Genomic DNA, 23,469 nt, shown 5'->3' on the forward strand with positions numbered 1-23,469 from the left:
ACAACACAGCGGCGGCTCCTCCATAGGGGCGATTTGTGCACTACCAAACACAGAGTTTTTTTATTTTTTTTTATTTAGTTGCTAAGGCGGGACTGATCTACTGTAGGCAAACTGGTTGTATATGTCATTGTCCAATCAGATTAAGGTCGCGCCTGGTGTTGCTACGCCCATTTTGTGCGATTTCTGTCAGGGTCGAATTTGCACCAGGAAGCTCCCATTGACATGAATGGGACCTCGGTTTTTTTCAAAAATCCTGCTCCCAATGCATTTTCTATGAGGGTTTATGTGCTCGCACAAACGACGCACAACGTGCTTTCGTCATATGTCTGCTGCGCGGGACCATGAACATTCTACTTGTTTGTTTTTGTTGTTCATTGTGGTTTTCAATAAAGAAAAAAAAAAAAAAAACATTCTATGAAGAAGATGGCGAGTGTCGAGTGCAACAACACGGTAGTGTTTCTGACAGAAGTTCCCTTTAGTCGTCGTTCTAATGCGGAGAAGGAAGTTTGGAAGAATTTTGCGGGATTTTCGGGCTCGCCTTGCGAGGCAAAGATGAAACCCAGGGCTCCACCAACCCTGCTATTTTTCCAGGTAGTATTTGATGTAGCTAAATAACTTACCCTTTTGTGCTCAATCATTGACTTGTAATGATTTAAATCTTTTATATAATGTTGACAACGATAGCAGAATGTATAATGACACATTCATTGTTAATGGTGCAGTATTATATTTAAAAAAGAGAGAAATCTCACAAAAGTAAGCTGCACTTAACCATGTTTGACAACTGGTTATGCTTTTCTAAGTCATATTTTCCAAAACTTCAATAAACAGTTGACTTGGATTTATATGTTGTCATTTTAATTACATTTTTTAGAATGAAAATTGAATGAATCTTATCATTAAGAGCTTATGTGTTTACTTATTTCATAGAATCCTGGAACAATATGAGGAAAATAAATAAATAATGATTAAGGTGTAATATTAACTGATTGGCAAATTATGCAAAAAATAACAAAAAATTATTTCAAATTGTTACAATAAATTATGCTACCTAGACAAATATACCTCAGTCCTATGGACTTTTATGGTACTTATGGACATAACGGGGGAAATTGCAGTCACTTTGGTTATTTGGAAGACCAAATAACCCCTCGACTCTGCGTTGTGTTTATTTAAGGAAGACAAGGAGTTTCTGGACGATTGGACATTTTATTTCCTGTGTGGGAGCATAACAGGTTTGCATCAGTGCAATCGGTTCAGCTTCGCACAGCACACTCTGATTCAGCTTTCACAGACTGGAAATTGCACTGCCTAAAAAAAATGTCAGGAGCCGCCACTGACACAACATCTGCTTTGGATTGAAAGTTCCTGATGTTCAGCATCAGAATCCTGCCAGTGTTTCACTGTTAGTCTGTTTGGCTCATTCTGTCTTTATTTGGACTTTCTGTTATTTTCACCTGGTGAATTATTGATTGAATTCTAGATTTTTCATCTCAGAAATGGGACTTTTTGCCTCATTATTCATCACAATGTTAATTTTTTAATATTTTTATCTGATTATTTTATTCATTAAAGTTCAAAGTTTGTGAAATTTTGTCTCAGATGTTTTCTCTCATTTTTCTCAGTCGTGTCTGACTTTTTATCAGAAAATATTGAGTATTTATCTGAATATATTTAGGTATTAGATTTTTATTTTAGATTTTTATAATAACAAAAGTATTTTATAAAAATCTAAATTTTAAGGCAACAGTAAGAATGAATATTTAATGTTGGACAAACAGGACATCAGCAGGTCGACTGATGTTTCTGTAAAATCACTGATACGTTCACTAACTCAACTATATCATCATTCACACATGAATTCAGGACGCTGCTTTTACACAATGTATTTTTCCCAGAAAACATCCTGGTGGAACCTGGACTGCTTGTGTGGAGTCCCGTCAGGTCAGTAGGTCCTTCAATGTGGCCCAGGATGGATTTGTGTTCACACTGTTCTGAGAATGTGGACACAAGTGTCACAGAGCACCTCTGAATGTGGTCTGAGCCATCGGATCTGAATGCGTTCACACCTGTATTTAGTGCTGTCCACCTGTGATCGGATCAGCCGGGACTCCTGTCAGCAGCAGGCGTGAACAGTCTCTGTGTTCATTACAGCCACATCGTGCAGTTTGTGGTTTCACCACCAGAGGGCGACAGAAAACATGCATTAAAGGGGAAGTTCGGTTTTTTTAAACCTGGACCTTATTTCCGGCATGAAATACGTTCATCTACTCACTGATAACAGTTTGGTGAAAGTTTGCATCCTTCAGAGGAATGAATGAATGAACGCGACCATTCATTGGTCTTAAAGTATTGGTGAAATAAAGACATTAGGCCTTATTTAGAGGCTGTATTGTCTCTGCCCTGTTCTCTCCCGTTATATGGATATACGCGGATCTCAGTGATCTAAATAGCATCCTGTTATTGGTGAGTAGATGAATGTATTTTATGCCAGAAATAAAGTCCAGCTTTAAAAAACTTCCCCTTTAACATTACATCGTAAAAAGAATGTATTTCAGCCCCAAACGTGATGTTTTCTGACCCTAACCCAGAGATTTTTCCTGAACTTGTTTTGTTTCTTGAAAGAAATGCTTGAACATTATTTTTTTGTCTGCTGTTGAAATGTTAAGTAGTCATTCTTTTTGCTGCAGCTCTTTTTAGTTTTAAATTCACAGAGAATAATAAATACTAAATGAATGAAGAATAAAATCAGATGAAATATGAACAAGTTGGACCTTCATGTAGAAACACGTCCGCATCCAGTTTAAACATTTCTCAGCCTTTGTGTTCCACCTGTTTGTGGGAGTCTCCATCCTCTGTGATGTTAAATAACTCAGTGTGCATAAATACATCATTCTCAGATTAAACCTTATCAGCAGGAATCTTGTGTCGGCCTCCTAAATGTACAGTTCATCCTATGTATTCCACATACAACAGAAAATGAATCCTCCCATAGAAAGTAATGAATTCCCTCCCATAAACGTATTGTCATGCAACTCCAAAACATATTTGTGGTTTGGTTCCACGTGCTTACACAATCTCCAGCCTGCCTTTTGGTTCAGCAGAAATAAATGTGTATGTTTTAATAAACGTGCCTCTCTCCATGCAGGATTGAGTTGTGGATGGTTGTTGCTCAGGCCTCGCCTTCGCCTGTCGCCCGGCTGATATTGCACCCGACCTTGAATATCCTTCCCTCGGTTGGTGAGCCAATGTGAGGGTGTTCTCCTGTTTCTTCTTAGGCGCTTGCCGGCGAACCCAGGCCTGGCTCCGTGGGGTTGCCCCAGTTTCCCTTTTCCAGGGGAGGTGACTCTCTTACACTGTGCTGACGTCTTTGAATGGCTCTCAGTCTGAGCCCTTTCCAGAGACCAGTCTGCCATGGGAGACTCTATCAGGGACTAAGACCCTGGACAACACAGCTTGTAGGGTTATGTGGATACACAAACCCTTCCACGACATTAAGGTAACGATTCTACGGAGGGGATGCATTTTGGGATACATTTCCTACACTGTGATGGAATGGAATGTGAAGCACCTTAAAACTCTCGGTAGCTCAGGTGTAAAATAATAATTGTTAAAGTATAATGAAGTGACATAAAGCAATAACACAATTAATCAAATTAATCTGAAAAGATGGTGTTTATTCACTGAAAAGTATGAACATCTGTAGCGCATCAGGTAGAATAATAGTGAACAGTATTTTACTTTGCATCCATGTTTTCCTGGTTGAAAACTATCAACTGTCCTGGGGTCCGTTTCACAAAGCAGGTTCAGCAAACTCTGAGTTACGAGGTTCCTCATTCTGATCATGTTTTACACTATAAAATAAGGAGGAGCTGGCCCTAAGCAGAATATTCTTTTTTAAGCCTATTCATATGTCAGGTTCAAATACCTACAATTTCATAAAGAAGAGAGAGAGAGACGTTATAGGACTTTTAACTCATGAGGAGAGCCTTCACAGCTTCTTCCTGATCAACTCTGACCATCTCCTCACGCCTCCTCTATTTTATTCAGAAGTGGGTGTGTACAACAACTCTCAACTGAGAGGAAAGGGGGTGTCACGTTTCAGGCCGCATTCCTAACAAGGAATTTACGACCTTAACACAAATGAACATGGCACACTTTTCTTACAACTCTTGATCGATACAAAAACAGAGTATATATGGGATCACAAAACAATACATGTATTTACAACTCAACATCATACAAATATTTATTTGTCTTTTATGTCTTTTTTTTCTTAAAATTCTGATGGTGACGCTCAAAAAGATAATTGTCTGTAAATGCAAAAACATCTATGATGGTCTGATAATCATCTCAGACGAATATTTATTTCTCTGCGCAGTAATGCTGCTCCTTCATCCACGGGATCGTTGTCTAAAGGACATGTTGGTGAAAACAGTCGCCTCCTGCTGTGCCTGATGGACTTCTAGAAGTAGAAGAACTCGCTCTGCTGACTGAATGAATGAGGAAATCAGATGGCTGAAAGAGGGCGGAGACAGAGATAAACTCCAGGTTCACTGAATAAAACCTGGTCCCGACCAGGTTAGGTTCATAGAGTCTGTTACTATGGTTACTGACTGAGAGCTTAAGTTACCTCTCTTTGTGAAACAGGCTAGAGTTACCCCTCTTTCTCGGGGTTGAGTTACCTCGAAAAAAAAAGGAAAGAATGACATGAAATAATGTAAAATTTAAAATATTTATGAATATAAAAAGACAGTTATTCAAAGATTATGAAATAAAAAGAAAATTGAAAAGAGAAGAATAAATTATAATATAATGAAATAAAATTTGAAATCTGAAAATAAAGGACAAACTGATGCAGGGATAGAACAAAGAAATAAAAATCATGACGAGAAAAAGGAACGAAATGAAAACAAATCAAAAGGAAATAAACTGAAATGTATTAAAATGAAGACGATCTGACAACAAAATATTAAAATGCATCAAAATCATCAAATAGTCAGACTAAATAAAGATAAATACAAATAAAAAGTCAGTAAAAACTTCTACTATCATTGTATGGATGTATTTACAGTAGATGTTATCATTAATATTGTTTCTAAATGTCATGGTGAGACTGTTTAGACTTTTAAGACAAAAAAGTTTTTTCCAGCCATCACACGCGCCCATGATGCACAGCGGTGGGTATTTAAAGCAAAAACTATTTAATTCATTCAATATAAACACAAGAAACTTGTGCTAAAGAAAATAAAAAATAAAATAAAATAAAATAAAGGACCAGACTCAGTGAATAATTCCCTACACTCCGTATTATATAGATCAATGAGCAGTGCTGACCAACATATCATTGGGGTCATCAGGTGGGAACCTCCTTTCATCAGTGTTTCGTCTAGTTGGGCCCACGACACCTCCAGGAGGCTAGACAATGACCACTGGCGTCCCAGAGTCACCCCCCTAATGCCAGCCAACACTGCTCCTCACACCACAACGACCATAATCTACCTCAGCCTCTCACCAACTGCACACCAGTCACAGCGGGGTGGGGATTCAAACCCTGGTTCGGGTAGGGGGTAATGAAAATATAGAGAGTGCCAGAGGTGGAGGAAGGACAAGACACACTAGCAGATTCAGCAGACAAACTCACCTAAACAGTCCTACAGTCACTAAAAACTTCAGCAAAAACAAAGCCATACAGGCCAACTCACCTAAAATGGCCGCCTGGTTTCAAAAGGCTCACATGGGCTGCACCCACCAGTTAAATATCTGGAACTTCTTCTTTGCTTCTTCCAAAAGTCTGTTTACCCTAAGTGCTCCCCCTGCTGGGCCCCCAGCTGCTATTGCTTCTTCTTATCCAAATCCACTGACTGGATTGTAATGCTTTATCTGAAACCTCCTGCACTATTTTTCTCACACTCTGTCCACTTACACCCAGCTCCCTCAACAATGAGACAACAGACTTTGCTACAAATCCTCTACATCCTACTTCCACTGGACAGATTCTAACCTTCCATCCTCGCTGCTCTGCTTCTGCCCCCAACTCCACATACCTAAGCTTTTTCCTTTCATATGCTTCTGCTACTAAATCCTCCCAAGGAACAGTCAGCTGTATGAAATAGATTCTCATTCTACTCCTAGACCACAAGACTATATCAGGCCTTAAGTTTGTAGAGGCTATTTCCTGGGGAACAACAAGCTTATTTCCTAAATCTACCCGCATCTCCCAATCACAAGCATCCTCCAAGCTGCCGTGCCTCCTTATCGTCTTTTTAACTTTCTCCCCCTGTTGAACAAACTGAATTGCAACTCTCTCTACCTTGGACCCTCCTAAGTTTACCCGCCTTCGTTTATCTTCAATACCTGCAGCTAAGCTTCTTAATACTTGGTCATGTCGCCATGTATACCGGCCTTGTGACAGACTAACCTTACAACCTGACAAAATATGCTTTAGAGTTGCAGTACCTGAACATAACGAGCATAACGGGTCTCCATTTACCCAGAGTTTTAGGTTCTGGGGAGTTGGCAATACATCATATGTTGCCCCTATCAAAAATCTAATACTCCTTTCCTCCATACTCCACAGTCCTTTCCAACTAAGCTTTTCCTTCTCTACACCTTCCCAGTTAACCCACCGTCCCTGCTTAGCCAGAGCCACTGTCTTTGCACCCCTTAACATTTCCTCCTGTCTACGAATCTGCTCAACAACTAGCTTTCTCTTCTCCTTGGGACCTGCTCTACTCCACACTAGTTTGCCTGGGCCAAGCCCCAAGCCTCCCCGGCCTATTTGCACATTACCCACAATCTCTGCATGTCTAAGAGTTGCTTCTGCCTCCTGAGCTGCCGTTCTTGGTTTCCACTTCCTCCCCTTGGTTGGGTTTGGAACCACCTTACTAACTACCACATCTTTACTCCCAGCTAACAGGAGCTCTGTCCTAACTTTAGTACATTTAAACTCCTCTACTAGACTAAATACTGGGAGCTGGAGTATGCCTTTCCCATACAGTGCCACAGTACTTAAGCTTCTAGGAACACCTAGCCACTTCCTAATATAAAAGCTAACTAATCTTTCCATTTTCTCTACAACAGATAATGTAATCTCATACACAGACAGTTGCCACATCAACCTAGGAAACAATCCAAACTGCAGACACCACAGCTTCAACTTTCCTGGAAGCTCTGATTTATCTATTCTATCCAGTCCCTCAGCAACATCTTCACGAAACTGCACTGCCTGCTTTCCATATAGTATACTATGACAAAATGAATAAGAAATAAAAACAGAAAACAGACTCTTTGCCACTATCCTGGTGAAGTTATTTCATGTTAAATCCTGTCAACTTGTTTAGGTTTCTGCTCCATCACATGTGTGGACCTCTGCTCTGATCCATGCAGCCGAGTTTTTACCTGGTCCACCATCACAGTCTCACTGCAGCCCCCCAAGACTTACGGGGAGCTCATCAGAGCAAAGAATACAAAGACCATCAGAGACAGCACTTCAAATGTGACCATGTGAGCTGAGAAAGCTTCAGGTAACATCGTTGAACTACTGACACCTAGTGGTCAGAGCTGGAGATAGCAGTCATCTCACTGGAACTCCAAACTGCATCTGTATACATTGTGTAATACGAGCGTTCTGCTGGGAAGAAGTCAGAAATGCTTCTTCCTGCAGTAATAAAACCATTTCTGTTCATCCAGCAAAGCTTCCAGATACTAATAGAAACAGTTTTTAATCTTTTTTTTCTCACAGATTCTTGTTATTGTGGCACATTACAACTTTCAGAGGAAATGAGTTCTGAACTGTGGCTTTTAAAGTTTGAAGTTTGGCCCAGAAGAGGCTCTCTCTGTCCGTTCAGACGCAGCGAGTGCGTTGCAGCCATTTCATGTTGGGAATTCTTCCTGCTCCTGGTGATCCTGCTGATGTTTAGACAGAGCAGATGCTGAGACGAACACTGCAGCACACCGGTAACAGTGGAACAGTTCATATTCAGGGTGGGAGGGCTTCTGAGCAGCGGGCCGACTGGTGCCGCGGCCGAGCTGCTCCTCAGTGTGAACGCGCTCGTGAAGCGTGCGCTGACCTGCTGATGGGAAGCTTTTCTCACAGTGTCCACAGCTGAAGGATTTCTGTCTGCGCTGGATTGTTTGCTGTCTTCTGAGGTCCGCTGCAGTGGTGAATGATGAGCCACCCTGCTGACAGCAGTCCTGTTCACCACTGGGACGGTGCCCACAGGGCTCAGAACTGGCTCCATCTGAGCCGCTCTGCTTCTGAAACAACAAAGACACAAAGACAGGGAAGGTCAGGGTCTCCTGCTGCTTTTTACAATGAACACAGCGGCTCTGAACTCAACCAATACCACCAAAGAAGAAGACAGACATCTGCCAATGTTGTAGGAAACTGAAAGCTCAGAGTTTGATTTCAGTCTAATATCTGGAGGTTAAAACTAGAAGTTGGGAGCATTCAGTTAGAAAACAGATCACAGTTTGATGCTTGATGAAGTCAAATTCCTTCTTAGCACAAAGAACAAATACTTTCTACAATTTTTCTGAGGAAATGTCCTGATTTCTGCACTTTGGGCCGTGTTTACTTTACTGATTTAGCTAAATGAAAACAAACTGTGGTGCTTCTGCTCTGTTAGTGCCAATAATCTGGCATCGAAATCCTAAACCAAACCAAACAAGCAAACAGAGACCGCTTGAAGAGGCGTTTTAGTCGGGATCGAGATATGAAAGGTCCAAAGACGTCCAGGAGTTTAGAAACATCTCTAGGATGCGCTGGGATGCATCATCAGTGATCTTCCTGGGGTCACAGTTAGCTCCGACATGATCACCCGCTTGGTGGCGTCTGAGTGAATAAGCAAGTCTGTCTGTCTTGTCTCGTCTGGGTGATGTGTTCAGGGACCTTGAACTGTTTTCCAAGGTCCACTTTCAGCTGCCAATCTGAGGCTGTGGACAGCAAACATGCATTTGTTTGCGGGCAGGATGGGGGCTTCTCTCCAGCCCTAAGAAAGGGGATGGGATTCTTCCTGGGGCGGTGTCTGCTAGAGAGAGTAGCTGAGGTGACTGCTTCTGCAGCTGCCTTCAGCACCTGGGCCATTTGTTTGTGGGCGGGAATGGGGCAAACATACAGAACAGATTCTTGATTTTAGACGTCAGTGAGTTCTAAACCTAGGAGCTGTGTTGCTCATGAGAGGTCAGCATAGGCATCAGAACCACATATTATCTTGATTTGTGTCTGTCCAGTTGCTGGATGTGGTCACTGAGTCCATTTGTAGTGCCATCAACAACAGGAAACTCTTCAAACCATCATCACACCAGATAACATTCATTAGAACAGGAGAACATCCCAGCTCCTGGCAGAATACTCAAGCAGATGCGGGTGGACCTGGGGAAGCAGCTCAGATTTACTAAAGACATCAGAGAAAAGGCTTTGACTGGACCTTATGCTTTTTGCAAAAACATCTAAACAGGTGGTCCTGGAGGATGGGGTTTAACTTGAAAGACCCAAAACCCTGTATGACCCAAGGTACTATCACTGATGATGTATACAAGCGTATCAAGAGATGCACGTTACAACCATGATAACCATTCCTTGCCAGGGAATTCCAGCATTAGGATGGTGGATGACCATGAATAAACCAGGATCAACTGGAGGGAAAGCTGACAGATGCATCCGGGTCGGAAGGGGCAGCAACTCAACCTGCAGCTTTTGTGTGGGAGGACGCAAACCTGCATTAAAAACTCCCAAAGAAACATAACCAGAAGAGAGGCCAAGAGGAGATGAAATTGAGCACCCCGAAAGACAGATAAGCAGGCAACAAGCCATGCGATCACACAAATTACATCAAAACAACCTAATGTACCGTATTTTGCGCACTATAGAGCGCACTGGGTTATGAGGCGCACTGTCAATGAATGGTCTATTTTCGATCTTTTTTCATATATAAAGCGCACCGGCCTATAAGGCGCATTAAGCGAAATAAAACAGTCAGATAAGTCAGTCAGTCAAACTTTATTAAACCTTTTCACAATAACTCCCAACCTTGCTCTGTTGTAACATGTAAAAAAAAGTCTGATACCGCTAAATCAAACCGTAGCGTATTCACAATAACTCTCAAAATTGTTCAGTTATAACACGTATAATTGAACACAATGCACACACTTTTTCAGTTCATTCCTCGTCCACAAATCCCTCAAATTCATCATCTTCAGTGTCCGAGTTAAACAGTTGGGCGATTACGGCATCCAGCATGCCCGGATCCATCTCGTCATTATCAGAGTCATGTCGTTGCTGTTACCTGGCAGTTCAGTGACGATTCCGGCTTTCGTGAAAGCTCGGACCACAGATGAGACTGATACCTTAGCCCAGGCATCCACGATCCATTGGCAGATAGTAGCGTGAGTCGCCCCGCGCTGTCTCCCTCCCTTGGTGAATGTGAGTTTGCCTTCTGTCATCCACTGCTCCCACGATTCATTAATATTGAATTCTCTTGCAGCTGCTCTATTACCATGTTCTACTGCGTGACTGATAGCCTTTAGTTTGAAGTCCGCGTCCTAAGCGTGTCTCTTGAAAGATGCCATTTTTGGGTCCTTATACACACACACTGTAATATTATGGTGAAGCACAATATATAATACTCCGCTACCGCTACGCTCATGACTACTGCAGCCGTAATGCTGCGGTGCGGCTTTGTAGTTTACCAAAGTCTTACTAAAACATTTTGACAGAGCGCCGTGTACCACACAAAATCACTTCGAGGTCAGTAAGCACAACAAGAATTAATCCATATATAAAGCGCTCCGGGTTATAAGGAACACTTTTGTTTTTTGAGAAAATTATAGGCTTTTAAGTGCGCCTTATAGTGCGGAAAATATGGTATGTGGCAAGATCTCCAAACACTCCCATAGGCCTGAAATCCACCTGGCTGAGATGAAACTGTAGGGAAAGGTGACATGAGGAGCCATGCCGGGAATCTCGCCAGAAAAGCAAGAACCCCCAAGCCCTGAAAGCTCAAGCAACAGGTGCTTTAAAACACCAACCATGGTTAAAGGGGCTTCCAGGAGGCAAAGGGAAGGAAGGGCACAAATCTGATGATCTGGATGGTATTCTGGAAGTTACCAAGAAGGACATGGCAGACAGAAAACTCCAGGGAACGACAAACACGACTGTCAGAATTGCCACAAAAAGGTTTGGTTTGGTAGAGGAGGGTTCAAAAGACAGAATTCCAAGAACAAATCCTCCAGTTGAAACAACAACTGCTTTTGAGGAAATAGCACAAGTGGAAGGTGGAAAGATGAGAAATCCGAACTACAAGGCATCCTGAGGAATAAACACGGTATTAGACGGGCCCGGAACACCTCACCAGATGCCCCAGGAGGCATCCTAACCAGATGCCCCAGGAGGCATCCTAACCAGATGCCCCAGGAGGCATCCTAACCAGATGCCCCAGGAGGCATCCTAACCAGATGCCCCAGGAGGCATCCTAACCAGATGCCCCAGGAGGCATCCTAACCAGATGCCCCAGGAGGCATCCTAACCAGATGCCCCAGGAGGCATCCTAACCAGATGCCCCAGGAGGCTTCCTAACCAGATGCCCCAGGAAGCTTCCTAACCAGATGCCCCAGGAGGCATCCCAACCAGATGCCCGAGCCACCTCATCTGACTCCTCTGGATGCGGAGGAGCAGCGGTTCTACTCCGAGCCCCTCCCGGATGACCGAGCTTCTCACCCTATCTCTAAGGGAGAGCCCAGACACCCTGCGGAGGAAACTCATCTCGGCCGCTTGTATTCGCGATCTCGTTCTTTCGGTCTCTACGCAAAGCTTGTGACCGACTTACTGCCGGCAATGCGGACCAAACTCTGACACCGGTCATACAGAGACCGAACAGCCCATATCAGTACCCCCAAATAGACCTTACCAGGGAGGATGGGGATAGAATTCAGAAAAAAAAGACTTGTGGGATGTGGTCCAGAATATACAAGAGCTGGACCAATTTTTTCTTTGACCTGACCTCGGATAAGCGGATGAAAATGAATAGATGGTTTGGATTGGCTATTTATGCCCCCTAACAAATTAATTAGTGGTTTTATTTAGACTACACAGCTGTTTGGTCCCAACATGTTGAATTCTCTCCACCCAGTATCTGATAATGCTCTTCCTTTCACAATATAACATGACATTACTTATACTGTTGATTCCCTTTGGTTCTGATTTCACCGAACATTAAAATGACATTGAACACTTCTGACATGCTGTTTAAGGAGAAACAACTATCTGAATATGTTAGGATTAAAAAACTCCAACATCGCTGTCCTTCTCCAATGGGAGCCTCTTGCCTTCTTGCTCAGTTAAATCCTAAACTCATCAGGAGATGGGAAAATAAGGGTTTGATGTACATACCTCACAGTGATTCTTCTTGGATCGTCTCTTTCTGCCGTGGCTTTGCTGGTGACTCTGAAAGCCACGTGGAGTCGTTACATTTTCATCACACTGGGAATCACTGCATGCTTGTGCTCCATAGCAGACAAGCTGATGTGTTTTTAAGGCAGAGAAGTAACCAAAGGACTTCCCACACTGTCCACAACCAAAAGGTTTAACTCCACTGTGGATACGTTGATGTCTTATTAAGGCACTTTTCTGAGTAAAAGCCTTCCCACACTGTCCACAACCAAAAGGTTTAACTCCACTGTGGATATGTTGATGTGTCATTAAACCACTTTTATCAGTAAAAGCCTTCCCACATTGTCCACAACTGAAAGGTTTAACTCCACTGTGGATCCGTTGATGTGTTATTAAGCCACTTTTCTGAGTAAAAGCCTTCCCACACTGTCCACAAATGAAAGGTTTAACTCCACTGTGGATACGTTGATGTGTGATTAAGCCACTTTTCTCAGTAAAAGCCTTCCCACATTGTCCACAACTGAAAGGTTTAACTCCACTGTGGATACGTTGATGTGTGATTAAGCCACTTTTCTCAGTAAAAGCCTTCCCACATTGTCCACAACTGAAAGGTTTAACTCCACTGTGGATACGTTGATGTCTTATTAAGTCACTTTTCTGAGTAAAAGCCTTCCCACACTGTCCACAAATGAAAGGTTTAACTCCACTGTGGATACGTTGATGTGTTATTAAGGCACTTTTATGAGTAAAAGCCTTCCCACACTGTCCACAACTGAAAGGTTTAACTCCACTGTGGATACGTTGATGTGTTATTAAGGTACTTTTATCAGTAAAAGCCTTCCCACACTGTCCACAAATGAAAGGTTTAACTCCACTGTGGATACGTTGATGTGTTATTAAGGTACTTTTATCAGTAAAAGCCTTCCCACACTGTCCACAACTGAAAGGTTTAACTCCACTGTGGATATGTTGATGCGTTATTAAATGATGTTTCCAAGTAAAAGCCTTCCCACACTGTCCACAACGGAAAGGTTCAACTGCACTGTGGATACGTTGATGTGTTATTAAGGTACTTTTCTCAGTAAAAGCCTTCCCACACTCTCCACAACTGAAAGGTTTAACTCCACTGTGGATATGTTGATGTGTCATTAAGGCACTTTTCCGACTAAAAGCCTTCCCACACTGTCCACAAATAAAAGGTTTAACTCCACTGTGGATACGTTGATGTGTTATTAAGGCACTTTTCCGACTAAAAGCCTTCCCACACTGTCCACAACTGAAAGGTTTAACTCCACTGTGGATACGTTGATGTGTTATTAAGGAACTTTTCCGACTAAAAGCCTTCCCACACTGTCCACAACTGAAAGGTTTAACTCCACTTTGGATACGTTGATGTGTTATTAAGTTACTTTTCTTAGTAAAAGCCTTCCCACACTGTCCACAACTGAAAGGTTTAACTCCACTGTGGATCCGTTGATGTGTTATTAAGGCACTTTTATGGGTAAAAGCCTTCCCACACTGTCCACAACTGAAAGGTTTAACTCCACTGTGGATACGTTGATGTGTTATTAAGGCACTTTTATCAGTAAAAGCATTCTCACACTGTCCAAAACTGAAAGGTTTAACTCCACTGTGGATCCGTTGATGTGTTATTAAGGCACTTTTATGGGTAAAAGCCTTCCCACACTGTCCACAACTGAAAGGTTTAACTCCACTGTGGATACGTTGATGTGTTATTAAGGCACTTTTATCAGTAAAAGCATTCCCACACTGTCCAAAACTGAAAGGTTTAACTCCATTGTGCATATGTTGATGCGTTATTAAATGATGTTTCCAAGTAAAAGCCTTCCCACACTGTCCACAACTGAAAGGTTTAACTCCATTGTGGATACATTGGTGTGATATTAATTCATTTTTCTGATTAAAAGACTTCCCACACTCGTCACAGCTGTGTGGTTTATCTCTGTTTGCTGTTGTTGACAGAGCTTCATCATTATCCTGAAGGCAGTTAGGTTCCACTGTATTTGGACCTTTAAACTCCTAAAGAGACCAAAAAAAAGAGATCATGAAGAACAAAGTTTATATGTATTTAGCACCTCAATAACATGAGCCAACTCCTTCTCACTGCTATTAGATAGAAACACCTCTATAATAACAGATCTATGACACAAAATGACTGAAACTGACCAGACAAACATGGAAATATCCTGAGTTCATGAATCTTTGGTAATATCTTTATATAGATTATTAACTGATCCTGTAACAGAGTCAAACTGAATACTGAATTAATTTGTAGTTACACAGTGGGATACTGCACATATCTCCATTCAGATCTGCCATCAGGAGGACTCTGATGGAACCTACAACACTGAGGCAGGTAAATAACCTGTTAAATATTGAGAACTGAAGATCATCCCATCAGAAACAGGGATATTAGAGCATCATGGGTTCATCCTCAACTCCGAAACCTAAACATTCTCCCTCTTCAGAGGTCTGTAGCACTAACACAGGTGACCGATATGTAATCGACCAGAATACATTTTTGGGAACTATATCATAATGAAACCGTCTCACCTCTTCTGAAGAAGCCATTTTCCATCTGTAGTGGTTGAGTTGAGAAAAACAAAATGTCTGCCAACGTCCCTCCTTTGTCTTCTGTTTATCCCGCCGAGCACCTGTAGCATCAGATATTCATTAGCCCCCATCATTGTTTCATGTCCATCAGCCAAAACAGTATGTTTGACAAAGACAGTCTGGGAGAGGACCTTTAAGTTCAAGATCCTTTGGGACAGATAAGATAAAGTGAAAAAGCACACTCTACTTATTTTAAGGATAAAGTACATAAATCCATTACATTCCACTCAGTGGAGGTCAGGTTGTGGAAGGAACATGTCCAGTTGGGACCTCATATATTATCAAATGACCAGTCCACTCCCTTTATTGAGCTGTTAGCGTTCCCCTGATGGACACGCAGTTCTCCATATAACACTGGTGTTAAGATCTACTGGTGAAACTAGAGTATCTGAGAAAGAAGTTTCATAGGCATCGTTTTTGGGGATCAAAGGTCAAAGAAGCAGCAAATAAACAAAGTTAGTCCTTAGAATCATAAAAGTCCTCTTTCTGAACCGTAACAACACAACAATCTTGTGTCAAATTAACTTTAGCCTGAAAAAAGTTATACTTTAAAGGAGACATGGCATGAAATTTTCACTTTAAGGTTGTTTAACATTAATATGAGTTCCTCTAGCCTGCCTGCGGTCCCCCAGTGGCTAAAAGTGACGATAGACCTAAACCATGCACTGGAAATTATTCTCCGCTGTTGGTAATGTGACCATGTAGATAGCCTGATCGGGAAAGCCGCCGCTTATGACGTAGCGCCTCATATGACGTGGAGGTTGCTTCCCCCCAGAGCCAATAAACTGCCTTTCCCCGCCCACAGCTCTTTGGCCAGCTCATTGCTCTGTACATGGATGTAAAAAATCTGTTTAGAGCTCCTGCATCAGAACCTCTAAAGAGCCAGTGGACAGATTTAGTTTTTTATGGGAAAGTGACAACAGAACCGAAGAGATTTGTGTATGTGTGCGCCAAACATTTCACCGACGAATGTTTCCAGAACTTGGGCCAAGCTGGCCTTGCCGAAGTTCTGAAAGTGAACCCTGGATCAGTACCAACTCTCTTTGGCCCAACTACAGACCTCGGACAAGTAAGTAATTTAATGCTCTATAATTGTGTTGCTTGCCTGTATGTACAGTATAGTTACATAGCTTGTTACCACAAGAAAGTGTCTGTATCGTTAGCTCTGCAGCTAATAGCCTCAGGTATGCGTGTGTCATGTTAGCAAGCTCTTATTAAGATCAGGATCCGATTTATCTCTGCCAACTGGGCTGTAGGAGGTGTTTGCATGCCCATGAGATGGTTAGCTCTCTCATTTTAGACCGAAACCCCCGACTTCAAGCTCCCTGAAGAAGAATGAATCTGCAAATTCAGTGCATTTCATCAGGATAATGATTCATTCATGGTTCCAGAGTCAAAACGGTCAGTCTGTCGTTAGCTCTGCAGCTAATAGCTCAGTCACTGTCGCTAATGTAACGGTGAATAGCATGAGGTATGCGAGTGGACACCTCATTTACTGTAACGTGAGTGTTGTGTACTTATTTGTTGTTTTGATAGCCGTCCTGCTGTTGGTGTTATGGCGCGCAGATATCTGCTTTTCCCCTGATGGAAATGACTCTTTGCAAACCAGAGCAATCTTTGCTCCGCCTTTCTCCTCCTAATTTGCATTTAAAGCTGCAGACCCTAAACAGCTCGTTCTGAGGATCCTAAGGAAAGCTCATTTTAGGGACTGGCTGTAATTCGGCACCAAGGCAGAATTTTGGGGAAAAAAACTCAGATACAGTATTAGGGGACCACTAAAGCCTATAAAAATACATAAAAGCCTCCATTTATTTTCATGCCATGGCACCTTTAAACTATGACAAATTCTTATTTTGACAATTATTAACTGATATTTCAGATTCATCAGTTCTCTGTTCAGAAGAAGGAAACGGAGGATGCTCATCCTGCCCCCCCCCCCTTCCTGCCTGGGGTTGTTCAATGGCTTCTTCACCATGACAACAGCTGAGCAAACAGCAAGTGACTGTTTTAAAAAACAGAGCATCTGTATCAGTTTGAACCAGTCGGACCCTGAAGAAGAAAGAGATCCTGCAGAGGTTCAACCGTCAGAGCTTCAACAGGTCGCTCATTTCCGCCTGGCGCGCGGCTTGAAATGGCGGCGCGGCGTCGTGCACCAGTCGAAATTTGTAACTTGGCGCACAGTGAGAACGACAAACCGGACGGACCAACTGGAAAACTGGCTCACGGCTGACGGTTGTGTCATGTAAAATACTTTGTGCAATTATTTGTAAATAAATGATGTCGTTAGGAATTTGCTGTTGTTTCATTCACTGGAAGCGGCTTTGAGTATTAAGCGATCTATTATTATTATTGTTGTTGCATCCTGAAAGGTAACGATAATTCCCAAGTGTGTCCATTGAAGCACACTATTTCATAACAAACAAAGGGTAACACAATACACTTAAAAGTCCTATAACAAGGACTTCCGGTTATGGCGGCCACTTAGTGAGACGTGTTTTGCGCTGCTCTGCCTAGCCACTTACATTTCTACTAAAAATACTCGTAATTATAACATAACTTGGTAATATAAGGTGAGCGTGGATATTGTAATGCCAGAGGCTGCCACTGTAAGTAAAGGGAAAAGAAACCCGTCAAAGCAGCCGAAGCTACCCGACTACCGTGTTAGCGGTGATACACAGAAAGCTAACGAGTCTAGCAAAGGGGAGTCACTCGGAGGAGCGACGGCGGATGCGGTGCTGGCTGCCATAAGCTCAATGAAAACTGAGTTTACTTCAAGATTTGATGGAGTTATGGAGGCGATAAAAAACATGATAAGAAGCTGAAACAATCTGAACTACGCAGTGAATCAGAAAGCTGAAACAATCTGAACTTGATGGTTTTACACCCGAGTTGGATCAGTTCTTTGTATCAGAGCCGTCCGATCAGCTTGGTTTCAACAGCAGAAACAAGCTGCTGAGTTCTGCTTCTTCTTCCTCTGCAGTCCACAGAGAGGAAACCCACTCAGACACTCTGACAGTGAAATAAGAAGGTTGTTCACACTCACCTGACTCATTCAGAGTCCTCACATCAACATACAGGTATTAATGTAAACCGGGCGAGTCTGAAACATGTCAGAAGAAGCAGAAACACAGAGTCAGTGAGCCGTCACAGCAGCCAGCTGGAGCGCAGCTCTCCACAGAGCGCACGCATCATAAGCAACATTAATAATTGCAATTACAGACATCAAAGACGCTCCAGTTCCACCTGAAATCACTGACTAATGCCAGCCAGAACATGTCAGCTGGTACAGAGGTGAGCATCATTAACATGCAGAGACAGAATAACTGAGACGTCCGCGCACGTGCAAAAAGTTGGAATAAGTTGGTTCCTTCTATTCTAAGCTTCTATTCTCTGGGGACTGCAGGTCGGGACAACTGAACCGTGAACTAGTGTCTGATTACAGCATTACTATCACCACCACTGTGGAGCCATCTCCTCCCCTGTCCTCCTCTAAAACGCTTATGATCAGACATCAGTGACAGCTCACCTGTGTCGGACGTCCCGGTGCTTCAAATAAAACCAATTTCATGTATTAGGCTGCCCAAAACCTATTATCATCAGTTTAAAATCAATAAGTGAACAGTGTTTGTCACTCCTTTTTGTGTAATAAACTATGTTAATATCATTAATTTGCTTTTGGGGTGCGTTATACCTGAGTTATATGAAACTAAATTACGCTTTAAAGACTTTTTCACATCTGTACACACGTCTTAAAACATGTAAAACGCATGAACAGGACGAAGGGACTCACCTGTTGAGTGACGCACATTTCCTGATATGGAAAGCCTTGTCAGAATGGTGGTTGCCCCCCCGGTGGGTGAACCGCGTGCATTATACATGAGGACGGTTGCCTTTATTCACATTTGCCACGTCAGCTGGAGGAAAACACGACGCTGATATGGTCTTCGGGACATATCCGGACACGTCGTCTTCTTCGATGCTGCACGTTTCACTGCTGAACAGCTTCTACAACACATTTCTTACAAATCACAATGATGACATTAAATCAATTTTTAATAAATCGATGACACCATTTTGGCTTACAGTGTAAAATAAATGTTTTGAGAACACAAGAGTGTTGTATGAGTCTGGCTTTTGTTTTCCCACTTACTAAAAGAACTTCTCACATTCAGAGGCCTCACCCTTTAAACATGGACAAATCTTTTCAAAGTGATTCTAATCTGGAGGTCTGCCAGTGGGTGGGTATCATGTAGTTCTTGTGGCTCAACACGTCCCACTTCCTTGCTTGAGTATGCAAATTTACTATCCTCGTGCACGTGCCCCTTAAATACGCACGGGTGGGATTCATCATTTACGCAGGTCGTTTACACACTTTTTCCGAAGTTAAGAGCATTTGTTGAATCTGACGTGGCGTGTTCGTACGAGACCTTCTTACGAAAAAAGTGAGAGAAATTTAGAATAAAAATACGAAAATGTTCTTGCATGAAGTCCATTGTTCTTTTTTGATTGGATAAGGACTTTTGGGATACAGTGAACCCTCGCTATAACGCGGTTCACCTTTCACGGTCTCGCTGCTTCACGGATTTGCATCGTGTTCTGGATTCTGATTGGCTAAACAGTCTCTCCGCTTCTTCTCTACCTGTGTGTCAATAGTGTTGCGGTTTAATATGTACACGTACACGTTCATTACAGTTCTCAAACATAATCGATGGTGAAATGTCGGTATATAAAAATCTTTTTTGCCCAGAAGAAAAAAAAAGAGCAACAACAACTACTGATAACTATGTTCTTCTCTCGAAAAAACACACCTGCACCGCGGGCTTTAGAAGAAGAAAACGCTACAGAGCGGAGTCAGGATGCAGCGGCTCAGTCAGAAGAGCAGTGAAATACACACGAGTCACTATTTGTCCTACTGTACTTTGTACGAGGGTGAACGAGGGTTCACTGTATTCTGTATGACTTTCCTATAAGTCTCACTGGAACAACTCATGCTATATTTAGCGTTAAAATCATTCAATTCAAGTATGTTTCCATTATCATCCATTATGTGTCCAACAGACCAAATTTGTTTAGTCATCCAGTCTTCCTCAAACTTCAAACATGTTCTCCTCCTCTGTGTTGTTGTTTCTGTCAGATTCCCACAATGCTTAGCGTGCGTGATGTGGCTGCAGTGGGTGGGGCCTTAAACGATCCAACTTCTCCTCATGTGGAGTATTTACCGGCCTTTAAACCCGACTTACATAGTAAATACTGATACATCCTCCGCCTGAACAGAGAAATCTGCTCATTTTCTCCAGGTGGAAAGGACAAACTTCATACTTTCATAGAACTTTAGTGCTTCACACTAAATAGCGCGCACTAAGAATTGTGGGAATCTGAGTCTCTGTGCACGTAGTTTAGGTTACGTCTTTACATGAATTATTAGCAGTGTTGCCATAGTTACTTTGAAACAGTAATCCGACTACTGACTACTTCTTTAAAAAGTAACTTAGTTAAGTTACTGACTACTTGCTTTTAAAAGTAACTAAGTTAGATTACTTTTAGTTACTTTCAGCAGAGGCTGATCCCCCGCCCCTATAACATGAAAATGACTACCAGTTCTGCCAATACTCACTTTATTGACATGTATTTTAACCGGAACATCAAAAATGACACTGACATTTGCAACTTTTTCTTGAAATAGGCTTACATGTATTTTAAATAAAAAATAAATAAGACAGTCTTTCTTGACTTTACTTAAAATATAAAAAACCCTCTTACGTAAAAAAGTAATACATAACGCCCCCCCCCCCCAAACTGCAGCTGTTACTGGATTACCCAAAGCTACAACTGATGAAGTATACATATAGATAAACACCCGTACACTCATTCAGATATCGTATATAGGTACTAGAAGATGTAATACAGTACAAAGACATTAACAAGTCATCTTTGAGTCATCAATTGCGACCAGGTAAGATAAACAGCTAGCTAGCCCTCTCCATAGCACTGCCTGAAACGTAGGCTATATGTTATAAAGTTAGCACGAATAGCTAAACCTATCAACTATCGTCTGTGACAGGCACTGATGAAAACTGTGGTTTAGACTGGTGTATTTATTGAAAATGATTAGGGAAAGTGAGTAAAATGTAACAAATGATAAGGCTGGTGTTTCACATTTTAGTGGGACAGATCAGTTTTACTGGGTAGGTAGATGTAAAACAACGAGTGACGTCAGGCGAACCCCGCTCCCTCCGTTGCGGACACTGATATAACTCATAAGAAAACGAAATTATCCCAAATTATTTCAATACAAATGTATGGTTATAATCATGAATATATGTTTACAAGTCAAATATATGTATTGGGCTTGTAAGTAACATTCAGAAATAACATGTTAGCTTTTGTATGGTCACTATAACATGCCGGCCGGCGGCGGCCGTTACAGGAAAATAAAGGACGGCCGTGGACGGCCGCTATGGGGTATACGTTCCCCCGAAATGCAGAAATAGTAACGTACGATGTTTTAGATAAGTAACTTCAATCCGACTACTAGTTTTGAAATAGTGGTTGAGTTAGACTACTCGTTACTGAAAAAAGTAGTCCGACTACAGTAACGCGTTACCGGCATCACTGATTATCCAGTGATGATGAGTCCAACCCCAGGCAGCATCCCATCATCCTGAGCTACGCTGAGAGTTTATTTTATTTAATTTTATTTTATTTAATTTTCAGAGTTTATTTCTTTAGGAGCTTTGATCCCTCATCTTGACAAACTAAAAGCTGCTCAGTACCAGTTTGAGACATTAAATCAGAGAATGAAACTTTCCACCTTAAAGCTTTTCACTCTTTGCTTTGGCCTCTAAAAGCTGGAGACATTTAAACTCTTTAAGCAGCTCTCGTAGGACTTGAACATATGATCTCCGAGTCCCAAAGCAGTTTATTGCCCCTCTGAGCGATGCCTCTGCTGCTTTGTGCTGCTTTCTTGGCACTTTTTACCTGAGACTGACGACCACAGACACTATCTTTTAGTCTTCCAACATGTTTCCTGTGAAGCAGCTTTGCTCATCAACTGTCTCTGGTTTGTTCAGCTGCTTGGTGTTCTGTCTCATGCTCTGTATCCCAATAAAGTCTCCGACTTGTTGGTTTCAAACTTTGAAGACTGAGAAAAATTGAGTGGAACCTGGAAAAGGCTTGAACTCAGTCCCTATGAAAAGAAAATGAAAAGAGAAAGTTTAAGATTCAACCTCTCAGTGTGTAGTTGATCCATGTAGTTGTCTTATCCACCAGTGACCTCACATTTCCCCTGATGATCGAGGGAGGAAATGCTTTAAACTTCCTCCTCCTTTTCCTCCAGTTAGTTCCTGCTCTGCATCCTAGACGTCTCCTCTTCAGCTCATCCAGATTTGGGGTATTTTTCCAGCCATTTCTTGGGCTTCTGTGAAGCTCAGTTAGCTGCACCACCAGGTGAACAACTTTCCCGTTGCTACGGTTACACATCATAACAGATGTGAAAAACTACCAGAGTGACCAGCAGAGGTCCTTCCAGCAGCATCCACACCAGCTCAGAAACATGTTTCAGAAGTCTCTGTTTTCACAGAGAAAATCTGAAGAAGATGCAAAGAACTCTGGAATAATGGTGCTGACCTGGTTCGGTTCCACCTGAACCCAAAACATTTCATCCGGAGCCAAAAGCTTCCATCTAATTTGTATCATCAATCTACATTTATAAATAACTAAAGCTGACATATGACTTTATTATTCTATTTTTTAAGTAGAATTATATTACGGTGGAATTCTGCAGTTAAAGAAAGAGGAAAACCTCCATTTAACCAGGAGTTACACCAGATTAAATCTATAAGTTAGTGTAAATATAAATATATATGGCGAAAAACACTAACTTCATGGTGGCACTGGAGGAAACTCAGGTATTCTGCAGAAGCACAGGAGTTCATCCCCTTCAGATCATGAATATCTGACGTTGATTCCTGCTTTTAAAAGAATCAATGAGAAATCCCCACCAGTGAGACGACACTGCCACCAGGAGGTCAGATTGGAACATTACACTATTGTTTGGATCCAGCACTGTGTTCTTCAACAACCTTCAGTTTTACAGATCATTACTGAGGTGGAAAAAGTGAACAAACCACTGAAAAACACTGAAGCACAGAAGCAGCGCTCAGTGTGCTTTGGGAGCAGGAACCCCAGAAAGACTTCTGGGGACTGAGGGGATTTTCCTCATTTTTACATCCCTTCATTCATTTGCCTTTTTCAAGCACTTGTTATTACTTCTTTGAATTGGCTGATGTGACAATTCTTCATGCTGCTTCCTGTTTTTGATTAGTTTCAGGTGTAGCCTGAGTAAGAGGAGAGAATAATGCAAAACAAGAAACTGCAGCACTGATCAGACACGGCTGGATCTCAGCAGGAAACACTCCCTGAGAACCAGATCTAACGTGTGACTT

The 23,469-nt window shown here is 42.1% G+C and overlaps 1 protein-coding gene across 1 annotated transcript; it reads right to left on the reverse strand.

Annotated features, from left to right (window-relative positions):
* Nucleotides 1–8,818: 8,818 nt before the first annotated feature.
* Nucleotides 8,819–14,197, reverse strand: LOC142384544 (uncharacterized). Its single transcript, XM_075470847.1, has 3 exons — nt 13,481–14,197; nt 12,901–13,060; nt 8,819–8,937 (listed from the first exon to the last, which is right to left on the reverse strand). Exons 1-3 carry the CDS (start codon nt 14,195–14,197, stop codon nt 8,819–8,821), a joined length of 996 nt encoding a protein of 331 aa, XP_075326962.1.
* Nucleotides 14,198–23,469: the final 9,272 nt, after the last annotated feature.

This window comes from Odontesthes bonariensis, chromosome 7 (assembly GCF_027942865.1).
Source record: "Odontesthes bonariensis isolate fOdoBon6 chromosome 7, fOdoBon6.hap1, whole genome shotgun sequence".
NCBI classification, from domain to species: Eukaryota; Metazoa; Chordata; class Actinopteri; order Atheriniformes; family Atherinopsidae; genus Odontesthes; species Odontesthes bonariensis.

Coding starts and splice junctions, on each gene's coding strand:
- LOC142384544 (XM_075470847.1), bottom strand. CDS start 14,197: ATGCACAATGGAGTTAAACCTTTCAGTTTTGGACAGTGTGGGAATGCT. Junction 13,061..13,480: donor GTTGTGGAGAGTGTGGGAAG/GCTTTTACTGAG, acceptor CAGTGTGGGAAG/GCTTTTACTCAGAAAAGTGA. Junction 8,938..12,900: donor ACCTTTCAGTTGTGGACAAT/GTGGGAAGGCTT, acceptor TGCTGTCCACAG/CCTCAGATTGGCAGCTGAAA.